General features: G+C 37.2%; 1 protein-coding gene across 1 annotated transcript in view; it reads left to right on the forward strand.

Moving 5' to 3' along the window:
* Positions 1-26,004, forward strand: part of rab2a (RAB2A, member RAS oncogene family) — an 80,557-nt gene that overhangs the window by 26,585 nt on the left and 27,968 nt on the right. The window contains exon 4 of the mRNA XM_028803564.2: positions 14,862-14,944. Within this exon, the coding sequence (XP_028659397.1) occupies positions 14,862-14,944 (83 nt within the window). The remainder of the gene's footprint in view (positions 1-14,861; positions 14,945-26,004) is intronic.

The raw sequence follows: 26,004 nt of genomic DNA on the forward strand, positions 1-26,004 counted from the left end.
TATTCAGTTTAAATACAAAGTGCAGTAAGGCTGTGTATATAATTTTTAATAAAGGTAAATTTAATGGCTATTGAAAGGTCACTGTAGTGAAAAAAATATATATTAGTAAATCTTTAGTAGTCTTTTAATAAATAGGGAAAATGATTTGAAATAGTGTATGACTCGAGATATTTTTCCAAATAATAGTCACTCCATCTGTCCATTTGCTCACTCATGTATCCCCAGTTAAACAAGAAAGCTCAAGACAGAGATGTGATGTCTGATACTTACTGGCTGAGAATCATTAATCTACCCGAACACTATAGCTGTTAAGCAGGATAGCTGCCCAACAGAGAGGAAAAGGAAAAAAAACTCCTAAATAAAGCTAGTAACTGCCTTAACTCCTCTGAATTTCTGTATAGTTGTTTATACATGCTTAAATACTTTAACAACAAAGTACATTGAGCTTCTAATGGATTATTCTGCATTGTAAATGAGATTTAGCATAGAAAATAACTTTTTTCTCATAGTTGAATTACAATCGTACAGTGGTGCAAAATTAGTTTTTTGTTCATTATATTTTTCATACTTTCAGTCACCGGTACTTTCTTCAGCAGAGTGTTGAAGTATATTCTATTTGTAAATACCCTCACATTGCTGATACATAACCTAGAAAAACTGGTTTGATGTCTTTGAAACATGCAAACTATGCAAAGTTTTAAAATGTATGAATACTTTGACAGGGTTGTGAAAAGCTAGAAATGTGGATTACATCTATTATGCATACTTGTTAAAGAAACTTTCTTGGCTTTGTACAAGATATGTGCTAGTAATCCCATGATTTCTTAAATTAACCCCTGACCCTTAGCTGTTTTCTCCTGAGATGATGCTTCTTCTATCTACTTTAGATTTTTATGTTTCCCCTTTTATCTGCACAAAAGCCTTCAGAACATTGGAAACCAATTTTTTCATTTATTACATCCTTGCTTCGTTCACTTATACATTCAGACAAGTAAAAAAATAAATCAGTCTCACTTTTAGATAACTAAACCATAATATTGACTAATCAAATAAATATATCTACAATATATGTTAGACTATGCAAAGTCTTAGTAGTAGGTGTGTTATTTTGGCTAATTAAAAGTAAAATGTAATTAACCTTAACCTCAGTTCTGACTAGTTAAAACTGAATTTTAAATATGAACAAAAATACCTAAAAAATATATTCATTTCAGAAACGTTAAAAAATATTTGTAATTTTGACCTCAGAATATAATTACTGATCTATTTAAAAGCTCTACAGAATTCTATGAGTAAAATCTGTCTGTCTTCACCAGCCAATAATTACAGATGTATCTAGATAGATAGATAGATAGATAGATAGATAGATAGATACTTTATTAATCCCAATGGGAAATTCACATTCTTCAGCAGCAGCATACTGATACAATAAATAATATTAAATTAAAGAATGATAATAATACAGGTGAAAAAAACAGACAATAACTATGTATAATGTTAAATATTAACGTTTACCCCCCCTGGTGGAATTAAAGAGTCGCATAGTTTGGGGGAGGAACGATCTCCTCAATCTGTCTGTGGAGCAGGACAGTGACAGCAGTCTGTCGCTGAAGCTGCTCTTCTGTCTGGAGATGACATTATTTAGTGGATGCAGTGGATTCTCCATAATTGATAGGAGCCTGCTGAGCGCCCTTCGCTCTGCCACAGATGTTAAACTGTCCAGCTCCATGCCAACAATAGAGCCTGCCTTCCTCACCAGTTTGTCCAGGCGTGAGGCGTCTTTCCTCTTAATGCTGCCTCCCCAGCACACCACTGCGTAGAAGAGGGCGCTCGCCACAACTGTTTGATAGAACATCTGCAGCATCTTATTGCAGATGTTGAAGGAAGCCAGCCTTCTAAGGAAGTATAACCGGCTTTGTCCTTTCTTGCACAGCGCATCAGTATTGGCAGTCCAGTCTAATTTATCATCCAGCTGCACTCCCAGATATTTATAGGTCTGCACCATCTGCACACAGTCACCTTTGATGATCACTGGGTCTATGAGGGGTCTGGGCCTCCTAAAATCCACCACCAGCTCCTTGGTTTTGCTGGTGTTCAGGTGTAGGTGGTTTGAGTCGGACCATTTAACAAAGTCATTGATTAGGTCCCTGTACTCCTCCTCCAGCCCATTCCTGATACAGCCCACGATAGCAGTGTCATCAGCGAACTTTTGCACATGGCAGGACTCCGAGTTGTATTGGAAGTCCGATGTATATAGGCTGAACAGGACCGGAGAAAGTACAGTCCCTTGTGGCGCTCCTGTGTTGCTGACCACAATGTCAGACGTGCAGTTCCCAAGACGCACATACTGAGGTCTGTCTTTAAGATAGTCCACGATCCATGCCACTAGGTATGAATCTAATCCCATCTCTGTCAGCTTGTCCCTAAGGAGCAGAGGTTGGATTGTGTTGAAGGCGCTAGAGAAGTCTAGAAACATAATTCTTACAGCACCACTGCCTCTGTCCAAGTGAGAGAGGGATCGGTGTAGCATATAGATGATGGCATCTTCCGCTCCCACCTTCTCCTGATATGCAAACTGCAGAGGGTCAAGGGCGTATTGAACCTGTGGCCTAAGGTGGTGAAGCAGCAGCCTCTCCATGGTCTTCATCACATGTGATGTCAGAGCAACAGGCCGAAAGTCATTCAGCTCACTAGGACGTGATACCTTTGGGACTGGGGTGATACAAGATGTTTTCCAAAGCCTCGGGACTCTCCCCTGTTCCAGGCTCAGGTTGAAGATGCGCTGTAGAGGACCCCCCAGTTCCGATGCACAGACCTTCAGCAGTCGTGGCGATACTCCATCTGGACCCACTGCTTTGCTGGCACGAAGTCTCCTCAGCTCTCTGCTCACTTGCACTGTTGTTATTATGGGTGGAGATGTTTTTCCTATGCTGGTATCAGCAGAAGGATGTGTGGAGGGTGCAGTACTCCGAGGTGAGAGTGGGTTAGGGTGGTCAAACCTGTTAAAAAAGTTGTTCATTTGGTTTGCTCTCTTCACGTCTCTCTCAATGGTGGTACCCCGCTTCGAGCTGCAGCCAGTGATGATCTTCATCCCATCCCACACTTCCTTCATGCTGTTATTCTGCAACTTCTGCTCCAGCTTTCTCCTGTACTGCTCCTTCGCCGCCCTGAGTTGGACTCGGAGTTCCTTCTGCACGCGCTTGAGCTCATGCTGATCACCGTCTTTAAAAGCCCTTTTCTTCTGATTCAAAAGGCCCTTGATGTCACTTGTAATCCATGGCTTGTTGTTAGCATAGCAGCGTACTGTTCTTACTGGAACTACAATGTCCATACAGAAGTTGATGTAGTCAGTAGTGCAGTCAACAACTTCCTCAATGTTCTCATTATGAGATCCCTGCAGGATATCCCAGTCTGTAGTTCCAAAAAGTTCTCTCAGAGTATTCTCAGCCTCCAGGGTCCACTTCCTGAATGATCGTGTGGTTGTAGGTAGGACTCTAACTTTTGGTTTATAGTGAGGCTGAAGCTGAACCAGGTTATGATCTCCTTTCCCAAGCGCAGGCAGCGGGGTGGCGCTGTATGCGTCTTTAACGTTTGCATACAGTAAATCAATAGTCTTATTTCCCCGGGTGTTACGGTCCACATACTGGGAGATTGCAGGCAATGTTTTGTCCAGCGTCATATGGTTAAAGTCTCCAGCGATTAGCACAAGCGCCTCAGGGTGCTGCGTTTGTAACTTAGCAACAGCGGAATGGATGATGTCACTCGCTGACTCCACGTCTGCCCGAGGAGGAATGTATACAATAACAACAATGACATGTCCAAACTCTCTGGGCAAATAGTAGGGACGTAAACTTACGGCCAACAGTTCGATATCCCTGCAGCAAGTGGAGATTTTGACGTTAACATGTCCAGAGTGACACCACTGTGTATTAACATAGAGAGCGAGTCCTCCTTCTTTGTGCTTACCACAGGTACTTGCATCTCTGTCCGCTCTAACTGTGCTAAACCCGGATAGCTCCACGTTGGCATCTGGGATGGTGTTATTTAGCCAGGTTTCGCAAAAACACAACAAACTGCATTCTCTGTAGGTCCTTACATTTTTCACCAGCGCAGCCAGTTCGTTGATCTTATTTGAGATTGAGTTTACATTCCCCAGAATCACAGAAGGCACCGAAGGCTTGAAACGCCACTTTCTCGCAAGCCGCTTCTTTTTTAGAATTTTATGGGTTGTCAGAGCCTAACCCAGGACCCACTATCTTAAACATATCCACGATTATTCATGCAGTTCTGATTTAGACTTGACAATTAATATTGATGCATCTCAGTTAATCTGAGGAAAAAAATGGAGTACCTAGAAGAAAACATAACTATTTTTTTTTCCTGTTTTGATTACCCATTCTTCCATGTTTGTCAGAATCGGTTGATTTTGTTTTTTCCACTTGGTCCTTCATAATGTGTCTAAGCGTAAATGTTGTATCCTATGTTAAAGCGTTATCCTTTGTGTTTTTACAATTAAAATAAACTAGACCACAGATTGTGTTTGCTCATTGTTTAATAAAATTCGGCCAGGGAAAGTTAACGTGTTAATTTTTGAGATTAATGTGGCCTGTTTAGCGTGTTAAAAAATATTGTGGCATCCTGGGCCAGCAACAGTGCAAACTCCTCAGGCAGCGCTTTGGTCAGGATGGCATTTTAAAGTATTTTTTTAACATTACAAGACAATAATATTGTAACGATCAGGCTGGAGTGGCATGTGGCTGGATAGCTACTGAGCACTGTGTTTTCAGAAGGTGGAGTGCGTTATGAAAATGAAACATCTCAGCAAGAGAAGGAAGTCCTGGGAAAAGGTTGAAAGGAGAGGGAGAGATGGGTTTGAAAGTGTAAGGTGCTGAAATGGAAGCGCTTTTGCTCAGCATTGGTAACTGAGCTCAGGAGCCACACGGGGTGGATGCAGACAGGAAGGAAGCGCGAAGTGCACAAACAGCACAGAGTGGACAAGTGAGTTGAGGGGAGCAACAATGAAAGAGCACGTACTTCTTGGCCATAACACTGAAGCAGAATACAGTTCAGAGGGGTTAGACAAGTCTGATTGTGATTAAACTGAAGGCAATGACAGAGCTGCTTTTATGTCAGTTTCTCCAGGTAGTCCCATCCTCCTCAGACAGGTTTCGGCCACTTGAGGAGTGTGTCTCTCTCAGGCCATGGCCCAGGGGCACTACACTGTTATTTCCATGGCACACCAGTTGAAAAATACTTGTGTAGAATATAATTATCAAGTTGTTAATGGTGGTGAACAATTTGAGGATAGTATTTATGGAGTTTTAACACGTTTTAATGTATGTTCATTTAAGAGATTCAATTAAATCAGTCTTCAGCAGTGCCTTCAAAGTCAACACTTGTTTTGATCACTTAATTTTTACTTTGACACATCTGTGTCTCATTTGCAATGCCAATTTGATAATTAATATATTTTCTTTTTGCCTTCTTTTCAACTTGACTTTTTAGGAAGGCATTCAGGTTGTACTTGCTCAAGTTATATTTTGTTAAAAGTTTAGGTTTAAGGTCATTGCTTAAATTTAAACTATACCATTATTTTTTTTTTTAATTCCTTTGATTTGATTCTTCATTGGGACAGCACTGTGGCGCAGTGGTAGCGCTGCTGCCTCGCAATTAGGATATCCAAGTTCACTTCCCGGGTCCTCCCTGCATGGAGTTTGCATGTTCTCCCCATTTCTGCGTGGGTTTCCTCCGGGTGCTCCGGTTTCCTCCCACAGTCCGGAGACATGCAGGTTAGGTGGTTTGACGATCCTAAATTGGCCCTAGTGTGTGTGTGTGTGTGTGTCCTGCGGTGGGCTGGCGCCCTGCCTAGTTTGTTTCCTGCCTTGCGCCCTGTGTTGGCTGGGATTAGCTCCAGCAGACCCCCGTGACCCTGTGGTTGGGATATGGCGGGTTGGATAATGGATGGATGGTTGATTCTACATTAAATTTGTGATTCAGTATGTATTTAATTTCATGATATGTATTAATTTTATAATTACATATTTTAATGTTAGATGCATTTAATCATGATTAATTATGTACATTTATGCAATCAATTTAGTTTTTGAATTGATTCCCAGCCCTAAATAAAATTAAACATTTTACACTTCAGTGGCCTTTAAATCAAAACATTTTACTAAAACATAAAATGTAAAATACATTTTTACTATTGAAACATGTACACGTAAGGTTATCTGTAATAAATATACATGTGGCAGTAACAAGAAAAAACTAAAACAAAAGGCTTGTTTTAATTACATCTCACAATTCTAATAAAATGATCAGAAGATATTTACCAAGAAGATTACATATATGTTTACAAACAGGCTCTTAAGATAACAAGCCTATGATTTATTAGCCAACAAGTCTTGTCAGTATGAGCATTTCTATATTTTTGAGCCAATCTCCTCTTCCTGTAATTCAAAATATAATATGCTTAACAACCTCTCTCTCATGTTGGATACGAGTCTGCTTAGCTAATATGTGAATTGCTTCTTTGTATCTGTACTGATGAGTTCTTTAGTTAACAACACTACACAGTGGTTTTTTTTTTTGTTTTTTTTTTGTGGCCAACGTAAAAGTATTTAATGCATAAACTATCCATCCATCCATCCATTTGCCAACCCGCTGAATCCGAACACAGGGTCACGGGGGTCTGCTGGAGCCAATCCCAGCCAACACAGGGCACAAGGCGGGGAACCAATCCCGGGCAGGGTGCCAACCCACCGCAGGACACACACAAACACACCAAGCACACACTAGGGCCAATTTAGAATCACCAATCCACCTAACCTGCATGTCTTTGGACTGTGGGAGGAAACCGGAGCGCCCGGAGGAAACCCACGCAGACACGGGGAGAACATGCAAACTCCACGCAGGGTGGACCCGGGAAGCGAACCCGGGTCTCCTAACTGCGAGGCAACAGCGCTACCACTGCGCCACCGTGCCGCCCTGCATAAACTATCCTAGTTTATTATTCAGTTTCTTTTTTTCTGTTAGTACTCTTTAGTGTAATGCAATATTATCAAATTACAGTTTAATAGATTTTTAAATACATTTATATGTTGCTGGCTTGTACTTTTTGTGTTATATCAGGAAATCACCTGTTATTAAGACTGCAATATTGAGAAGACAAGTAGGCATATATAAGTGTAATGTTGGAAATCTTTACATTTGCCAACTCTTTAACTTGAAAAGTGCTTCTAGTACATGATTAGTATTTCTTCCAAATTCCCACAATTGCTTCCAGGCTTCAATGTTAAATGCCCTTGGTGTTCCTAAGTGTACGATTCACTGCTTAATTAAAAGAAATCTGAGTTAACAATTTTTGGGATGGCTTTGAGATATTTTTTAGGACTTGAAATAAGTCCCTATGCAGCTTTCCCTGTTTATTACTAAAGAAGCTTAATTCCTTTAGCCTGTTAAAGTAGGACATATAATTGACATCTGGGATGCATGTGGTAGTTTGTCTAGCACACACACTTTGACTATAGTGACCCTCAGTGTTCCAGATGTAGTCTCACTGGCTTGCTACACACACTTGAGCATAAGATTCCTTGATTTTGAGTTCAGACGGTTTATCGATATATATCCTAACATTATATTTGTCTTTTTAATTGCATCTGTATATTGCCTAGGGAAGGAGGACTTTGTATTACTATAAACCGCTAAATTCTTTTCAGAGTTTGTTTCCTGTAGTTCAGCATTACTCATCTAGTATTTATGTTCCTTATGCTTTGTAAATCACTTATACTTTGTTATCTGCATTTTTCAGGAGTCTGCCTAATTTTTTGACTATTGTACTAAACTTTCTTAATTATTATTGCTGCATCCTCATTATTATTAATCTCTCCAGTTTTATTATCATGTCAGTGCAAAATATCTCAAGTTTACTGACCTGATTAGAATCTGTGTCATTAATATAAATGACAAAGAGTAGTGATACGAGTACAAATCCCTGTATATCTCAACTAATAACCTCAGCCCAAGTAGGATGATGTTCTCTTATTTTTAGTCTTGTCTCTGGCCAATTAATCAAACAGTTTGTTTCAAAATTGGTCTTAAGTATGAACAGGATCAAAAACATTTTGAAATTATTTTTGCCTACTTCTACAGTTTTGAGTTCAAAAAATACTAACAGGTTGTGTTGGTAGTATCTTTTCTTCTTAAACTCCCATTAATCATGGTGCCAGAGAGTGGTGATGTATGGCTTGTTTCTCCCCACCTACTTGTGCTTTTTTATATATATGTAGAATTTTATTGTTGAAGTTTGTGCAGTTAGTTGAAAATTATTATTAATTGGACACATGTATACATAATTAAATTCTTTGCCCAATAAATACGAAGATGCTGCCATTAGCCAGTATGATGGACTCAACTAAGAATAACTGGACAGAAACAGCAAGGAAACTAGAATGAAGAGGGCACGTCCAGGTGGGAATAAAACACTGTGACAAACGACCTCCTTTGCCCAGCATTTTTCTGCCCAGTTTGTTTTTTCTGAAGAGTAAACTAGATGAAATACAGGCAAGACTAGTTACATGGAAAAACATCACAAACTGCTGTGTTTATTTTGTTTCTCTGGAACATGGTTAACTGCACAAACACCAGACGCTGCTCAACACATCCAAATAGTTTGTCTTTTGTGGGTGCTGGGCTGAATTATCAGGTAAAATTAAAGAATTTCCCCTTGGCATTAATAAAGTTTATCTATCTAATCTATCTATCTAATCTATCTGAGGAGGCATGTAGTTTGTGATGAACAGAATCATGAACGAAATTGTCTCTAAAAATTGTTTACCTGAACTGAAATACTTATTTATCAAACAGCATCTGATTTATCTTCCAAGGGAGTTCTCCCAGTGTTTTTCTGGTTTCTGTTTATTTTCCTCAACATACCAATACAAAAAATTTTCTTACCGATCTGTACGCTATTGCAAAATATGAATGATTACATCCTGAAGGATGATTTATTTTTGCAGCCAACTTCAACAAAGCAAATGTAAGGTCTTTTTACCCATCATCTGCTCCATGAGGAGTGCTATTATTCTGAATCACTCCTACACCCCAATCAGCCATACTCCTGGTGTCACATTATAAGCAGAGACAGAAGCATGATGTGCCAACAAGAAATTAGTGCTGGACTAACGAAACAGGGGAAAAAAAATTATACTGCTTTGATTGTGGAAACTGGGACGTGTTTAGAGCCTCTTCATCAGATCTGGATAAGTATGTTTAACGTGTGTGGATGACTGTGTACCTATGAAATCAATGTGAATTTTTCCTAATAGGAAACTGTTGATCACTGCGGACATGAACAATTTTGTGAAGGCATGTGCATATGCATTTTAAAATAGTGGTATGTGAACATGCAAAAAATACAGATATGAACCCTGACAAACAAACTGGGTAAACATCAGTACAGTAGTAAACTAACGATGGAATTAAGCAACTGTAACAATTTGCGTAAACGTTCTCAGAGATTGGGAGTGTTATTGACTACATAGTAAAACCAAATCCAATATGTTCTTCAGTATACCTGCCAGATCAATTAAATGCATCCTGTCTTGATCATCAGAACAAGTAGCAAGCCATTTGATTGCTTGCAGCTCAACATTATTTTTTTTCTGTGCATGATGGAGGATTTTTAGTGTCCGTAAGACTTTTTTCTGGATTGAATTTCAGAGCGTTTTAAAAATCTTTTAAAATTGTTATAGTTTTGTTTAAGAAAATACAGGTGTATTATCTTAATGACTTCAGAACAATGGCAATCACTCCAGTCGAGAAGATGTGGTTTGAGAGAATGCTGCTGTGATACATTAAATAGAATATTCCAAATAGACTTGGTCACCTCAAATAAACTTGGTCACCTCTAGTTTGCATATCATCACAAGAAGTCCACAGAGGATGCCATATCCCTTGCACTTCATACATACTGTTTATAGATCACAGCTCAGCATTTTATACTTTTATACCAGGAAATCTGACAACCAGATTTCTCAATTTAGGACTTGGTGCCACCCTGTTCTACTGGATTTTTGGACTTACTATCAGGCCTTAGTATTCGTCGATTAGTAGCATCACGTCCTTCATGCAGGCCCTCAGCACATGTCCTTAGGGATGTCATGAGAATCGATAACTTTAGTAACAAGTTGATATTAAAATTCCAAAAATGAAACAATGGCAGCTTTTTTTACAGTATTGGTACTCATTACTCTTGAGTGAAATTATTTAAGAACACTAAATAATATGTGATAAAAATGGAAGTTAAAAACTACAAAAATTGCTCACAGGGATGATGATACAGCACCACATCAACATATCATTTCTGGAAATACTGACCAAGGTAGGAGAATTTCAGTTTGTAATTGCCGGAATTGTGCTTATTATATAAAAAAAAAAAAAAAGGCAAAAATAAATTGCAAAAAAAAAAAAATTAAAAGTGTCCATTACAATCCGAAGGCAATTGGAAGCTGGAAGAAACTCGGATACGAGGAGATCTGGCAGACCCAAAGTCATAATCCAATCTGAAGACAAGCTTCTGATGGTCAACAGCTTGCATGATAGGTGCCTAAAAGCATAACAGCTTCAAGCACATCTTAACAGTGATCAAAAAAAGCAGGTCTCTGTTGTGAAGAGGACACTTTGACAGTGCAAGTATCAGTTAGAAAGCCATTCCTTAAAGGACAACATTAGAAAGTGAGGCTTGCCTGGGCCATGAAATACTGGCTGTGGACTACTTCAAACTGGAAGAAAGTCTTAAGGACTTATGAATCCAAGTTTGCTTTATCATACAGGGTTGTTTGTGCATCGTAGAGTTGGTGAAAGGATGGTTTCTCAGTGTGTGACATCAACTACCAAACACGAAGGAGGAATTTTGATGGTCTTGGGCCATCTGACCAAGCAGCAGGCACTGCAGTCTGCATGAAAGTTTGCATCATTACTCATTTTTGCATATAAAAACTGGCCTAAAAGTTTTGTTGTTCTTGTTTGTACTTAGTGTTTATCTTAAGGGTACAATTCTCAATATCAATAGTATCATCTTTTAGTCAAAAGTCAAACAAAATGACATATTTTATTGGCTAACTATAAACATTATAATATGTAAGCTTTTGAGGCATCTCAGGCCCCCTATTTCAGGCAAGATGTAAACTTTTATCTTTCAGTTAAGAAATGTACCTCAGAATTACAACATCTGAACATTAACATTGCTGTATTTACAAATATTTAAAACCACTTATATACTGTATATATCACGTTTTAGTACAAACACTGTGAGTCACTTTAGAATCCGTCATTAGTTTAATGACAATGAGCTGTGGAGTCAGCTAGTAATACAATGTTACCTTGTATACCAGAACAAATCTACCATATACTGATTTTGTCTCCAGCGTTGTGGTGAGTGCAGATTTTCTTTGTTGCAAACACCAGGTGGAATATGTGGCTGCCTTTTCATTGACAGTAGATTGTTTGGAGTTGATGGTTCAAGGTCTTTGGGGTCATCAGTTATTACAGTTATGGTTCCATCATTAAGAATAGCTTTGAACTCGCACAATACTGTTTGCAATCCCTCATCCACTAATACGTATAGTTATAACACAGAATTAAGAATCCTTCTCACGTTATGAATTTGACATTCTCACCTTGATGGGATGCAGTTGGTGTGTTAAATATCCATTTTATTCCTTTACTTAGCATTTTCTTTTCTATCTTGATCCGATCCAAACTTTTGTGGTGTTTCTCGCAACTCTCATTCGGCTCCTATGAAACTGGTACCATTATCCAAACGTAAAACAGAAACTTGCCCTCTTCTACTTGTAAACTGATGTATTACATTGATACATGAACTAGTGTCAAGTGAGTGTTCAACCTCTATATGGACTGCTGTAATAGAAAGGCATGTAACTATTACACCTTATCTTTTAACAAATGCTTGTCCCTTTTACCTCACAAGGCCCAAAATAGTCAACTCCAGTATTAGTAAATGGGAGCCATTTTCTAATTTCTAGGCCTTGCATGTAGTATTTTACAAATGGGTGCAATCTGAAATCATTATTCTTATTGCATAAATCAGGTTGATCTCCTCTGTCATCATTATATAACAAGGTGTTTTTACTGCTGGAACTACCACTCACTTGATGATTTATGTTTATTGCACCATTCTCTTAATCTTTAGAAATGGAAATGCATAAAATACCAGGATAGTTTTTTCTAAAATGCTGGAACCACCACCTATTTGATTTAAAGAAACAAAAAAAAAGTCCTACCATGATCAAATTAGCTTACATCATGCATCTGTCCCATTTTAGTGTTTGGTCAGCAAGAAGTTTTAGATGTATTGTATTACAGCCACATTATTGCCTATTTCGATGAGCATTAACAAAAGTACCTAGTAAAGTTTAGATAGTGTGATTCACTGTGAACTAGGCAAAGCACAACCAATCAATGTTGATATCTTCACATAAATATTAGCTAGCAACTTGGCAATCTCTGAAGTGTACTAATGATGTACCTATGATCAAATGCTTTTCTGTTCAATAACACTCTTATATCTGATTGGTATATCTTTTTAAATGCTTTTATTAATTTAACCATGATTCATGTTAAGTTTGCTTACTTGTAGTTACTTGGAACAGAGGGATCACCCTTTTTATTTAATGGTACAATATTTGCAAACTACCAGGCTTTAGAAATTTACAGTTCACTTATTTTTGAAAAATGTATGTTATGGATTTATACTTCACCAGTAATGGCGCACTGCACGATAATGTGCAGTGAATATACTTGACTTGATCATTACTAGTTTTCAGACTCTTTCTCTGTATGTTTCGCATTCATTTGCTCAGAGGTTGATGCTCATGCCGCTTCCTGAGCAGCTCTTCTTTTCTCCACCCTAGCGGCCCTCTTCTTCCATCTGCATCTTTTCGCCAGTCAGTTTTTGTGTTATAATTACTTAGTATGTTTTGTTTAATTTTTCAGTTAAGTCTTCAATCTTCTTCAAGATTGATTTAAGATATGAAGAGGTAGTGAAAGTGACAGCGAAGGTGGTAGGGATGAGAACAGTGGCCGTAAATCGTGCGCCACATGGCTGCCCTGGTGGCCGCTGCCGAGAGTTGATTATACAATAAAATAAAAATTAAAAAGAGGAATGACCTTGGAGGTGAATCATCACCCCGAAAGCGGATAGTAGATGTCACGTAGTATATGTGTACCAAATTTCTGGTCAATAGGTCAAACAGTTTGCGAGCTATAGATGATTTATTTAAAATCCTGGACAGACAAACAAACAGCCCCGGTACCATATTATATATAAAGATATGTCATTGTTACCTTCCACGAACATTCTGGTATAAATGCTGTCTAGTCATTGTGATTTATTTGATTTTGAGTCTTTCCAGCCCCGATAGTAGTTTATATTCTTTAATTTCCAAATTTTTTAGTATTTTCTTAGAATTTCTCTTGCTGTTAGTGGATTATCAATTTCTTCAAACATGAGAAAAACACACATATATCCATTCTTATGAAATGAGAGCATTGCTGTTTTTCATTTACCCGCTGTTTCTAATATACTTCACTTTCTCATTGAACATTCTTTTTTGAATAAAACGATGAAAGAACCTGGTTGTGTCATCAGTATTGTTTTATTTTAGTAATATTGCGTTTCACCTGCATTTTAGCTTTCCTCTTATCCTTTCTAACTTTTGTTCTCTTGTGCTTATAAGCTCTGCAGTTGGCACTGCACTTTTATATGATGTACAGCTGCATTCTCTTTTGTAATTTCTTTTTTTGCTCCTTACTCATGCTCTGTACATTTCTTGTAAATATCATAATTTTTGTAAATTCAAGGATAAAAATGTTCTGCATAGTATTTAATATACTTCTAAACATGTACCACTGCTTATCAACCATCTCCATATTTAAAAGTTTGTTTCACTTTTCCCTGAGACTTTGCCACATTTGCTAGTCATTTGTCCATACTCAAATTAACCTTAGACATTTATCTTTTGAATAACTTGATCACTAGATGTTAATGGTTCTATTACCTTTACTCCAGACACTTTTCCTGATTATTATGGTATGTTAAGACTATCTCTAAAATAAAAAAGTATCTGAATTCCTTTTCCTGTGCTTAATTTGTTTATGTGCTTTCTTTCACCTTGCATTTTGTCCATATTTTCTGCTGAACCTTCTGTTTTATGATTTTTACTGTTAATAATTATTTTTAGAATTATTTGGAATGTTCATATTAAAAATTAGCAAGCTACACCTTTATCAATGATACTTTTTTTTAAATGTTATTAGAATTATGCACATTATCAAATGTGCAGTTTCCATCTCTGGCCTTCCACCAGCCTTTACTCTGGCAGATGGTGAGGATGAAAGTGGTCATTCGTCATTTATTTACAGTGAGCTACTTTATACTAATGTCAACAGCTACCCATAGCTTGAGTTCTTGAATTTAAATGTAGAGCTGCAGTTTATCTGTTCGGTTTACGGGACTATGCTGGAGTATTGTTTCTAAAAGTCCATTGTATGATGTAATCATTTTTGTGTTTTTGACTCCCCCCGCAACCAACTTACCTTGTGTCTTGTTATTGACTTTCCTGGGTCAGTTGAGAGAGGTGTTTATAGAGACACTTGTAGCATACAGTATTCTAACCACCATTTACTCATTCTGTTTTTCAGAGTCAATAATTATAGCAAAAATAAATGCTTTTTAGCTTCATACTGGTCCAGTGTCTCTTAAAAACCTTAAAAAAAAAAAAAAAAAAATCCCTAAACAAAAAGAAAATATATATATATATATACTGTGTATCTTGCAGGCTGGTCAAGAATCCTTCCGTTCAATAACAAGGTCCTATTACAGAGGTGCAGCTGGAGCTCTTTTGGTTTATGATATCACAAGGTAAGGTTTTTTTTTAGTTATTTTAATACAAGTATGGGCTTTTATTGTTCTGCCTATCGTTTAATAGGTTTACATTATTTATTATTTTAGATTAACCTACAGTGCATCTGGAAAGTATTCACAGCGCATCACTTTTTCTACATTTTGTTATGTTACAGCCTTATTCCAAAATGGATTAAATTAATTTTTTTCCTCAGAATTCTACACACAACACCCCATAATGACAACGTGAAAAAAGTTTACTTGAGGTTTTTGCAAATTTATTAAAAATAAAAAAACGGAGAAAGCACATGTACATAAGTATTCACAGCCTTTGCCATGAAGCTCAAAATTGAGCTCAGGTGCATCCTGTTTCCTCTGATCATCCTTGAGATGTTTCTGCAGCTTAATTGGAGTCCATCTGTGGTAAATTCAGTTGATTGGACATGATTTGGAAAGGCACACACCTGTCTATATAAGGTCCCACAGTTGACAGGTCATGTCAGAGCACAAACCAAGCATGAAGTCAAAGGAACTGTCTGTAGACCTTCAAGGCAGGACTGTCTCGAGGCACAAATCTGGGGAAGGTTAAAGAAACATTTCTGCTGCTTTGAAGGTCCCAATGAGCACAGTGGCCTCCATCATCCGTAAGTGGAAGAAGTTCGAAACCACCAGGACTCTTCCTAGAGCTGGCCGGCCATCTAAACTGAGCGATCGAGGGAGAAGGGCCTTACTCAGGGAGGTGACCAAGAATCCGATGGCCACTCTGTCAGAGCTCCAGAGGTCCTCTGTGAAGAGAGGAGAACCTTCCAGAAGGACAACCATCTCTGCAGCAATCCACCAATCAGGCCTGTATGGTACAGTGGCCAGACGGAAGCCACTCCTTAGTAAAAGGCACATGGCAGCCTACCTGGAGTTTGCCAAAAGGCACCTGAAGGACTCTCAGACCATGAGAAAGAAAATTCTCTGGTCTGATGAGACAAAGATTGAACTCTTTGGTGTGAATGCCAGGCGTCACGTTTGGAGGAAACCAGGCACCGCTCATCTCCAGGCCAATACCATCCCTACAGTGAAGCATGGTGGTGGCAGCATCATACTGTGGGGATGTTTTTCAGCGGCAGGGACTGGGAGACTAGTCAGGATAAAGGGAAAGATGACTGCAGCAATGTACAGACACATCCTGGATGAAAACCTGCTCCAGAGCGCTCTTGACTTCAGACTGGGGCGACGGTTCATCTTTCAGCAGGACAACGACCCTAAGCACACAGCCAAGATATCAAAGGAGTGGCTTCAGGACAGCTGTGTGAATGTCCTTGAGTGGCCCAACCAGAGCCCAGACTTGAATCCGATTGAACATCTCTGGAGAGATCTTAAAATGGCTGTGCACCGACTCTTCCCACCCAACCTGATGGAGCTTGAGAGGTACTGCAAAGAGGAATGGGCGAAACTGGCCAAGGATAAGTGTGCCAAGCTTGTGGCATCATATTCAAAAAGACTTGAGGCTGTAATTGCTGCCAAAGGTGCATCGACAAAGTATTGAGCAAAGGCTGTGAATACTTATGTACATGTGATTTCTCAGTTTTTTTATTTTTAATAAATTTGCAAAAACCTCAAACTTTTTTCACGTTGTCATTATGGGGTGTTGTGTGTAGAATTCTGAGGAGAAAAATGAATTAAATCCATTTTAGAATAAGGCTGTAACATAACAAAATGTGGAAAAAGTGATGCGCTGTGAATACTTTCCGGATGCACTATATCTATCATTGTTCTTTAAGGTATTAGGAAGCAATACATAATTCAATTTTGAATTTGACCCTCTTTTTATCTAATTGTGTCTTATATAACATTATAGTTTGACACCAGATGATGAAAACTGATTATAGGATCATTATTGTCACATTCTAATGTAGTACACTTCTAATCTCACATGACTTGATTAGTTGTATAGGGTTGCTGAGTATGACTACCTTGCCTCAAAACGTCTGTTTTCTTATTTGAAAATTTTCAGCAACAAATTGTATATCAAATGTGGTAATGCTTACTATTACTTCTGCCCCTTCAATATTGGCACTTATAGGAAAATGCTCATTGTACTGCCACCCAAAAATTTGTGTATTGTGTATTATGTTTAACGAGTGTGTGTGTGTGTGTGTGTCTGTGTGCCTGTGTCCATTTCTTGTTTTGGTATTACTTGGAGCCTGATTCAGATAGCTAACCGGCTACACCCTCAACCGTTTAGGTGTTAAGTAAGAATGTCCACCTGTTGTGTGTATTGCTGTATTTTTGTATGGTGCAACATGTTGTGTTTGGGTGTTTTGACTAAACTACGGAAGCTCTGAACCGCACAGTAAAAAAATTATGGGATAGCCCATATCTCGTACATACGTGAAAATATCTCATATGTACAGGACACTTTCACTTATGTACGGGATACTTTTGTGTACATATGAGATGTTTTCACATCTGTGTGCCAGATTTGCCAGTGGATTTGACTAGGATATTCAGATTTAACAAGGGTACATTTCTTGTCTGAAAACTGTGGGAATTAAAGTGACCTGATTTGAATTTAACTCTTTAGATGCATGTTAAATCCCACAGTCCTTCGGTGTAGATAAGTGATTGAGTGTGCCAGGTTCACCAGAGAATTAAATTTGCGTACCTGCATTGGACTGGGTAAACTTCAAATGCGCTCAATACGTGAAATATGAATTCCTTTTGTTATGCGAATAAGAAGCTGTAGGCTAGTAAGTAGATGGCTAACTAATATCATTTCCTTTTACTATAAATTAGTGCAGTGGTTAGTGCTGTTGCTTCGTGGATCCCACGGCCTGGGCTTGAATGTATAACCTGCTTGTATAAACTTACCAATATCCATTTCTGTGGAATGCAACTGTGTGAGGAAAACATCAAACTGTTTATTGATATGTCCTGTTTCCAGAAAATGATGTACAGTTGAACTCAATGGTATTTGGTTCTCATCTGAATGTATGTGGAGCACACGCAATGTTTCCTGGTGCAACCTTAAAGTACCTGGTAAGTGTTGGGCATAAGATATATAAATGGTGGGCACGATATAGTAAGTTATATGCACCAAATTGCTTCCCAAGAAGAAAAAAAAATACAACGTATCTCCTGAGGGTCTTCATACGAGTATGCAGATGGATACCTGTATACATAAAGCACATACCTAAAACCTTTCAGTCAGATAACCCTCCTACAAACCTAAACTTAACCATAGTGTAACTGAACATGCGATGGGCATTTCGTGACTAACGTTGTGGGCACGTACATAAAAGTATCCCATACATATGTGAAATATATACATGAAATATTTACAAGATGTTTTCACGTACGTACAAGATATTTTCACATACATAACGAGATAAGGGCTGTCCCATAATTTTTTTCATTGTGCGGTTCAGAGCTTCCATACTTAAACTGTAAGCAACTGCATTTAATTTTATCTGGAACCTTTTGCAGTGACTGTTTCTTCAATTTTTTTGTCAAGATTTAGCAATATAACTTTTTTGTAACTATAACTCACCAAATATAGTTTGCAAATTTGTATATGAAAATATATAATATTGGCAGAATAGCACCTTAAAGCGTGTTTTACCTGCCTTGCTCCATCTTTTCACTTTTCAGCAGAATAATGCCCTCAAAATGCTAAATTAATTGAGATGATTTGACTGATTTTAAGTGGTGTGGATTTATAATTAATTACTACTTTCAACCATGCTCCATCAATATTTCTGTTCATTTGTCTTAAATGAGTATAACAGTATTGATGAGAAGCAGATTCTGAGGTTAAGATAACCATTGCAGGGCATAAATAAAAAGCTCAAAAGTAATGAAAGATAATGGTTTTTATAGTCCACAAGGTAACTCCAAGTGCAGTGAATGACTGGCAGACTGGTTTCAGGGATCATTTTAGAGCTGAAAGTTTGAATGAGTAGTTACAGAAATAAAACTTAGTAGCACTGAAAAATTATTACATTATTACATATTCGATTAAATATAGGTTTGGGAGCATGCGCTAATTGCATGTTGCCACACACACCATGCAATGAGGAAATAAGAAAAAAAAAGAATCTGTTACATGCTCCTTTTTTATTTGTATTAATGGGTAGTTACTGTCTTGTATTATGTTCAGCCTAGTAGAATACAAGATGCTTAGTGCTACTTTTATCATACGTTAACACAAGAAAGAGAACATGATTTTGAAGTATTGCTCAAAAAACATTATAGTCACTTGTGAGGTTAAGGTAAGCAGTTTAACAAAATAACATCTAGCTGATGGTTGGAAAGTTCACTACAGACATCATGAAGAAGACCTAAAGAACAACAAACCTCAGCAGTTCCAAGATGCTTTGTGAAGAGGGATTCTTTTTAATAATCCAATTACCACATTCTTCTGAGAGCCATGGTGTTCACATACATCTTTAATGTAAGAATTCATAAATATATGTGTGCTTTTCAAATAAAGCTCCACAAGCAATAAATACAAACATTAACTTTGAGGGCTGGTAAGGGAGTGTCAAGAATGTGGTGAATCACTGGATTTTCGAATTTTCTTCCTAACATAGAGTTTTGTACTGAAAATAAAAAAAAAAAAAGTTTGTGCCAGCTAAAAACTAATAAATAATGCATATTATAAGAAAAGGTAATCAGTCTTATTTAACTTTTACTTTGTACATATTACGCCTTCAATTTTTATCCTACTATTAAACTATAAATAAATATTTGCAGTGCCTATAGAAAATATCATACACCTATGAAATAGTTACTTCTTTTGTCTTACAGCAGTGAGAGAAGGATTATGTACAGCAAGGGGGCAAGTATTGGAAAAAGAGAGAGGCATCCTAACAGCAAATAGGAGAGCAAATAGGAGAACAAATGAAAAGCCATACGTTACAGAGCCTTCCTGTCATCCTAGCAGACATTCTAGAGGGGCAATGCAGTCTGCATGACCTCCCACTTCTCAGCAGGATATTCCAAATAAAGATGAAAATTAATTCAGCAAATTTTGAGTTGCTGTATATTGATATTAAGTTCAGGTTTCTGTGTAAACATTTACATATTTGATCCATTACACAAAATGTGTACCGTTTTTTTTGGATTAAACATTCCTAAAAAATACAAGATTAGCACCACTGACCTCCAGGAAGCAAATTCTTAGAGATTTAGAGGTGTATGTTCAAGCAGCCTTCTCACCCCCTACTCATTGTATAAAAGCAATTAAAACAAATAAAATGTATTCGGTGGTTAAAACTGTTGAATCAAAATCAGGGGACATTATGCAGCAACTTTTACATGCTGGTATCACTATGTACATGACTACAAATCACATTATAAAAAATTGTGAAGAGAAGAGCAGCCTAATGCATGCCGAGATTTATGGGCATGCCCTACTCTGAGATGCTTTAGTCTTGAACAAAGCTACATGTGGATATGATGTTTGTGTTTAGAGTCCTCAAATGCAGTGTTCAACTTGACCTAGCAAAATTCGTTTGGTTTAATATTAAGACAAGTATTTATGGACATTGATTGAAATTAAAAGAATGTACATGCAGGATGGAAACCAGCAAGAAAGATCAAGGGAATCTGAAATAACTACCAATTATGTAGTTAACTGAAACTTGACAATTTTTTGAAAGTAACTTGCTGAGAATTGCAACTCCATAGATTAAATGCTGTCTTCGTGTTTGTAAGACATATATTCTGCTCTGTCCCCAATTACATCATTTATTACATGTGATCTGTCAATAAATGTTCAGATCAAAACCAAAGCTGTGAAACATTTAAACATAGTTACATTTTTAAGAAATAATTGTTAAATGAGATTCTTGGCTATCAACTGTCCGACTCATAGTAATTTAAATCATTTTTGCTGAGCGCTTAAACAGCTTATGTTTAAATAAAGGGAAGTATTTTAATATCTCATAATGTAACTTTCACCATAAATACAGAGCAATAAACTGGAAACATAGTTTACTAGTGCACATGAAGTAGAATTTTTAAAGCCTTCAACAAAACCTAGCTATGATTACTGGTACAGATTAATAGTCAAATTTTAACATCGTTCTTTTTTTTTTTTTTTTTTTTAGGACAGTTGTTAGCCTGACAAATAAAATACTGACCTCCACTTGATTTTTTTATTAACAAGTATAGTTTTCTTCTATAATAGACTAGAGAGCATAAAAGTGCTGATTAAGTAGCTACCTCAAGATGTTATACTATAGGATCACAGAATGCAACTGGCACATGCCATTCTTGTAAATTTTAGTAATTACAGATAATTTCTAAAATTAAACATTAAAACCTGTTCTTTAGACTTGCCTTCAGCTGGATTTTTGGAACACTTATTAGAAGTAGTTGTATAGTCACTACTACATGTAAATTAATATAATTTTATTGAGTGGCATTATCCTCTTCATAGTGACCATTGTTAGTTTTTAATGAAATTTAGAGTTGAATAATAGTTATGGACCAATGTCAGAGATGGTCTGTTTTCGCTAAGGAGTGGCACATTTGTGTAGCAGTTAATATGTGTGTTTGCGTGTGTTTGCATGTTTGTGTCTGTGTGAAGTTTTCTGTAGATATCCTTTTTTCCTTCACAGTTTAAAGAGTAATAACCAGTTCTAAATCAGCCCTGCATGGGTGAATGGGTTTTTACTTGATTTTACATCAAAGGATTAGTTCTTTTTTGTATTCAATCCAGCCAAGACAGGTGGCCACCTCCTCATGATCCTAAGATTTCATAAGCAATTTAGAAAATGAGTGCATGAATGGAAAAATGAGTATTTTCAAGTTCTTGCAGTTTAATGTGCTAATGAAATTTAATGTATTAATCAATAAATCAAATGACACGTTTTCAGTTATATCGAGTAGCTGCAAATTGCACAGTAAAACTTGCAACTTTTAATTTGAAGCATGCCAGCTGTGAATTTACAGTACAAGAATTTTTTTTTTGTTTTAAACATTAATTTAGCTTCCTTTCTTCAGCTTTGAAAATGCAGCATTGGGATGATTTTTTAATATTGGGATTTTTTTTTTCATTTTTATCAAGCAGAATTAATTGTAGTTCTTTTGTGACATGCTGTTAAAGAATCAAGGAAATATTTAACTGGAAGTAGAATTAAGGCTTGTCATGATGCTAAAATTCTCAACTTATATTGGATATACAAAAACTTGAGGATTATATAGTTTCTTAAAAAAAAGTAAAGATAACTAGATCCTTCTAGATCCTTCTTGAAGGAGTACACTTGTTTAAAAGCCTGTTAACATTGTCTCACATTTAACCTCTTATGCCTAAATTACATACCAAAAAATGACTTATTCTGTTTATGTGATAATTGAGCTGCTGAATGGCTGAAGAGTAATGCGTTTAACATTCCAAATGTTTTAATGAATAAAAACCTTTTGCTTACACCAATATCTACTAAATAAAACACTAAAAAATGTTGACACTTTACGGATTTTTCTGTAGTAAATTGGACTTTATAGTACATAACCAAGACATTTATGTTGCACAGCCTTAGAACTTAGAATAAGTTTTCTTTTTCTGACCCAATCTGTCAGCTGTCATACCAAGCTTTCATATTCCACAGCATTGCAGAGTTATACTGTTTGGTACAAGGTATCACCCTTTTTGGAAATGTTTCCATTTATGAAAATATTTTGTCTCTTGCACCTAAACAACTTCAAAAAAACATATAGTGTGCACAAATGCACACACTATATATCACTGTAAAGCAACAATTAAACAATTTGCAACTATGTACTTATAATTACATACTCATCCAAACATTTATCTTCATGTATTTTGTATAATAGATTGGGGTTTTAGTGCTACAATTCACACATCTTTTCCTGTCTCTGTTACAGTTTCCCCATAGACATTTAGTGTGTTTTTATTTATTAATTTTTGTTGCTGCTTTTTTCTTGTATTTCATGTCTGGAATAAATTTAAGTACAAAGATACATTTTCAAATCACCTTCCTCCAGTGCTGGATTACGGTGGTTGAGTACAGTGCCTTTCCTGGCACAGGGCAAGACACAGCCATGGAGCGGGTACCAAAGCTAGTCACACACATCACGGATAAACCAGTGTTTCTGTCCTTTGAACCACAGCTGGCTGTTGCTGGGTCACGAGCACATGCGACTTGACCATGCTAGAATTCACCCCCACCACCAACCGAAGGGATTAACAGAACTGTGTAAGATTATTTGTATCTCGTTTCTAGTCGTGCTTGCATCACCAAGAGCTTGATTTAGCCTCCTTTGTAATAAAGTTTACAGTCACCTTACACAGAAAGAACACCTTCCTAAAACAAAAATAACATATAATGCACCTGTAGCCTTAAAATGCAAACTCCATGAGCAAAAACCAGAGGAAGCAGCTGTGTGTGCACTGTACTGAAGGGCATGATGGCATTTCAGGTGGAGCATGTATAAATCAAAAGGGACATGTGATATCTTCATAACACCCTATTTGCAGAGAATCACAGTTTTAGGAAGGGCTGTGTCGCATTCATTTGATGGTTGCTGCTCACCTGCTTCTTTTGAGCAATTTTTTCATAAGTTTTAAGCACTTCATTCTTTGAAGAAATATTGTGATGTGATATTGTGACGTGTGTGTACATTCTGCATGGTATTTTGTGTCTGACTGTGTTTTGCCACTTATACAGTAATTTCTGTTTTAACTATAGATGGTTGTAAATGTGCACAGTGTCCTGAGCTTCCAACAGAAATATTGCTTAGTAAGGTTCTGCTAATGATACAATTACATAATCAATTCTAAAAATATCACCAGTAAATTGTTTACATAGTGTCTCATAATAAAAGTGACTTTAAACCGTATCTGTCCCTCTGTCCTTAACTAATAATTTATTATATTTAAATAGCTTAAATGATTACTATATAAACATTAAAAAACATAAGTTTCAAAGGATAATCTACTCCTAAATTAACATTTCACATTATTACTTCTTTGCACTAGTTGTTTTAATGTTCATTGTATTGTTTCTGTTACTTGCTTTATAGACTTGCTGATTGATATCGCTGTCTTGTTCACATGCTTGGGTGGGTGGGTGCCAGTGGTGCTCCTTTTAAAAGCAACACCCAATTGGGATCATATTTGAAGAACTGGGTTTTTTGTTTTTATCCAATTGTTTTTGATTAGAAATATGTTTAATTACCTGAAGATCCAAAACATTCAGTAATATGCCATGCTGCATTGTTGAGTCTTTAGTTTGGTTATCTGGTATTAAAAACTTTTAGTTCCAAGCATCCTGACAACCAGTTGTTCAGCCTAGTGTGATAACCATCCAATAGTTTCATTTACTTGTTAAACTGCACTACTGCTACACCTGGTTCACCTAGTTCACTTCCTCACATTCTGGAGAATCACCCTGCCACCATTGTTTCAATAGGTGTTTGATCTCTGGATCATACTGATGCATTCAAGAAATTAATCTCTCACATTTCTTGCAGTTGGAATTCAGTAGCACAAAATTCATTTTAAAAAGTGAATGTGGTGTACACCATTTCAAGAGTCTGCATTCGGGTCTCACAACATGCACAGACCTTTTTCATGTTTAATATTTTATGAAAAATGGATTTAACTTTCCCAACACAAATTGTTAGTGTCTGCTGTTTCACACACTCTCATTCATTAATTCTCCATTATGATTTGTTCCAAAGTGGTGATATTTTTTGCTCTTGTTGATACTGAAGATGAGACAGGGCTTGTCTAATCTGCAAGAGTTGCTGTGCCATGATGGAATTGAACAGCCATTTACTTGAATAGGGTATGTGAAGGAGATTGGTCATGGTGTTCATTGCCTTAGGAAGAATGAATATCAATAGGCATATGATTCCTAAGCATTGGAAATTATGGGAAAACGTAATTGTTACATTTTATATGTTCTGAAACGAAAAACAAGTGTACAATAAAAATAAATGGCAGAAACTTGGCGCAGAAGAGCCAGTATTGGTCAGCTACTAAAATTGTTTTTGTTTGTTGTGTGTGCGTATAGCTGGTGAACCCTAATTAGGTGAAACACATGTTGTGTACTGTTTGTTATTAGACAGGTACTGTATTACATTATATATATATATATATATATTTATATATATATATACACACACAGTAATCCCTCGCTATATCGCGCTTCGCCTTTCGCGGCTTCACTCCATCGCGGATTTTATATGTAAGCATATTTAAATATATATCGCGGATTTTTCGCTGCTTCGCGGGTTTCTGCGGACAATGGGTCTTTTAATTTCTGGTACGTGCTTCCTCAGTTGGTTTGCCCAGTTGATTTCATACAAGGGACGCTATTGGCAGATGGCTGAGAAGCTACCCAGCTTACATTTCTCTTTCTCTTGCGCTGACTTTCTCTGATCCTGACGTAGGGGGATTGAGCAGGGGGGCTGTTCGCACACCTAGACGATACGGACGCTAGTGTAAAAATGCTGAAAGATTATCTTCACGTTGCTATCTTTTGTGCAGCTGCTTCCTGAAACGACAAGCTGCACGGTGCTTCGCATACTTAAAAGCTCGAAGGGCACGTATTGATTTTTGCTTGCTTGTTTTTCTCTGTCTCTCTCTCTTTCTGTGCTCTTGACGGAGGGGGTGTGAGCTGCCGCCTTCAACAGCTTTGTGCCGCGGTGCTTCACATACTTAAAAGCCAAAGAGCCCTATTGATTTTCCTCTGCCTTTATGACAGTCTCTGCTCCTGACTCCTTTGAAGAGGAAGATATGTTTGCATTCTTTTAATTGTGAGACAGAACTGTCATCTCTGTCTTGTTATGGAGCACAGTTTAAACTTTTGAAAAAGAGACAAATGTTTGTTTGCAGTGTTTGAATAACGTTCCTGTCTCTCTACAACCTCCTGTGTTTCTGCGCAAATCTGTGACCCAAGCATGACAATATAAAAATAACCATATAAACATATGGTTTCTACTTCGCAGATTTTCTTATTTCGCGGGTGGCTCTGGAACGCAACCCCCGCGATGGAGGAGGGATTACTATATATATATATATATATATATATATATATTTCTTACAATAAATT

Source organism: Erpetoichthys calabaricus, chromosome 6 (assembly GCF_900747795.2).
Source record: "Erpetoichthys calabaricus chromosome 6, fErpCal1.3, whole genome shotgun sequence".
NCBI classification, from domain to species: domain Eukaryota; kingdom Metazoa; phylum Chordata; class Cladistia; order Polypteriformes; family Polypteridae; genus Erpetoichthys; species Erpetoichthys calabaricus.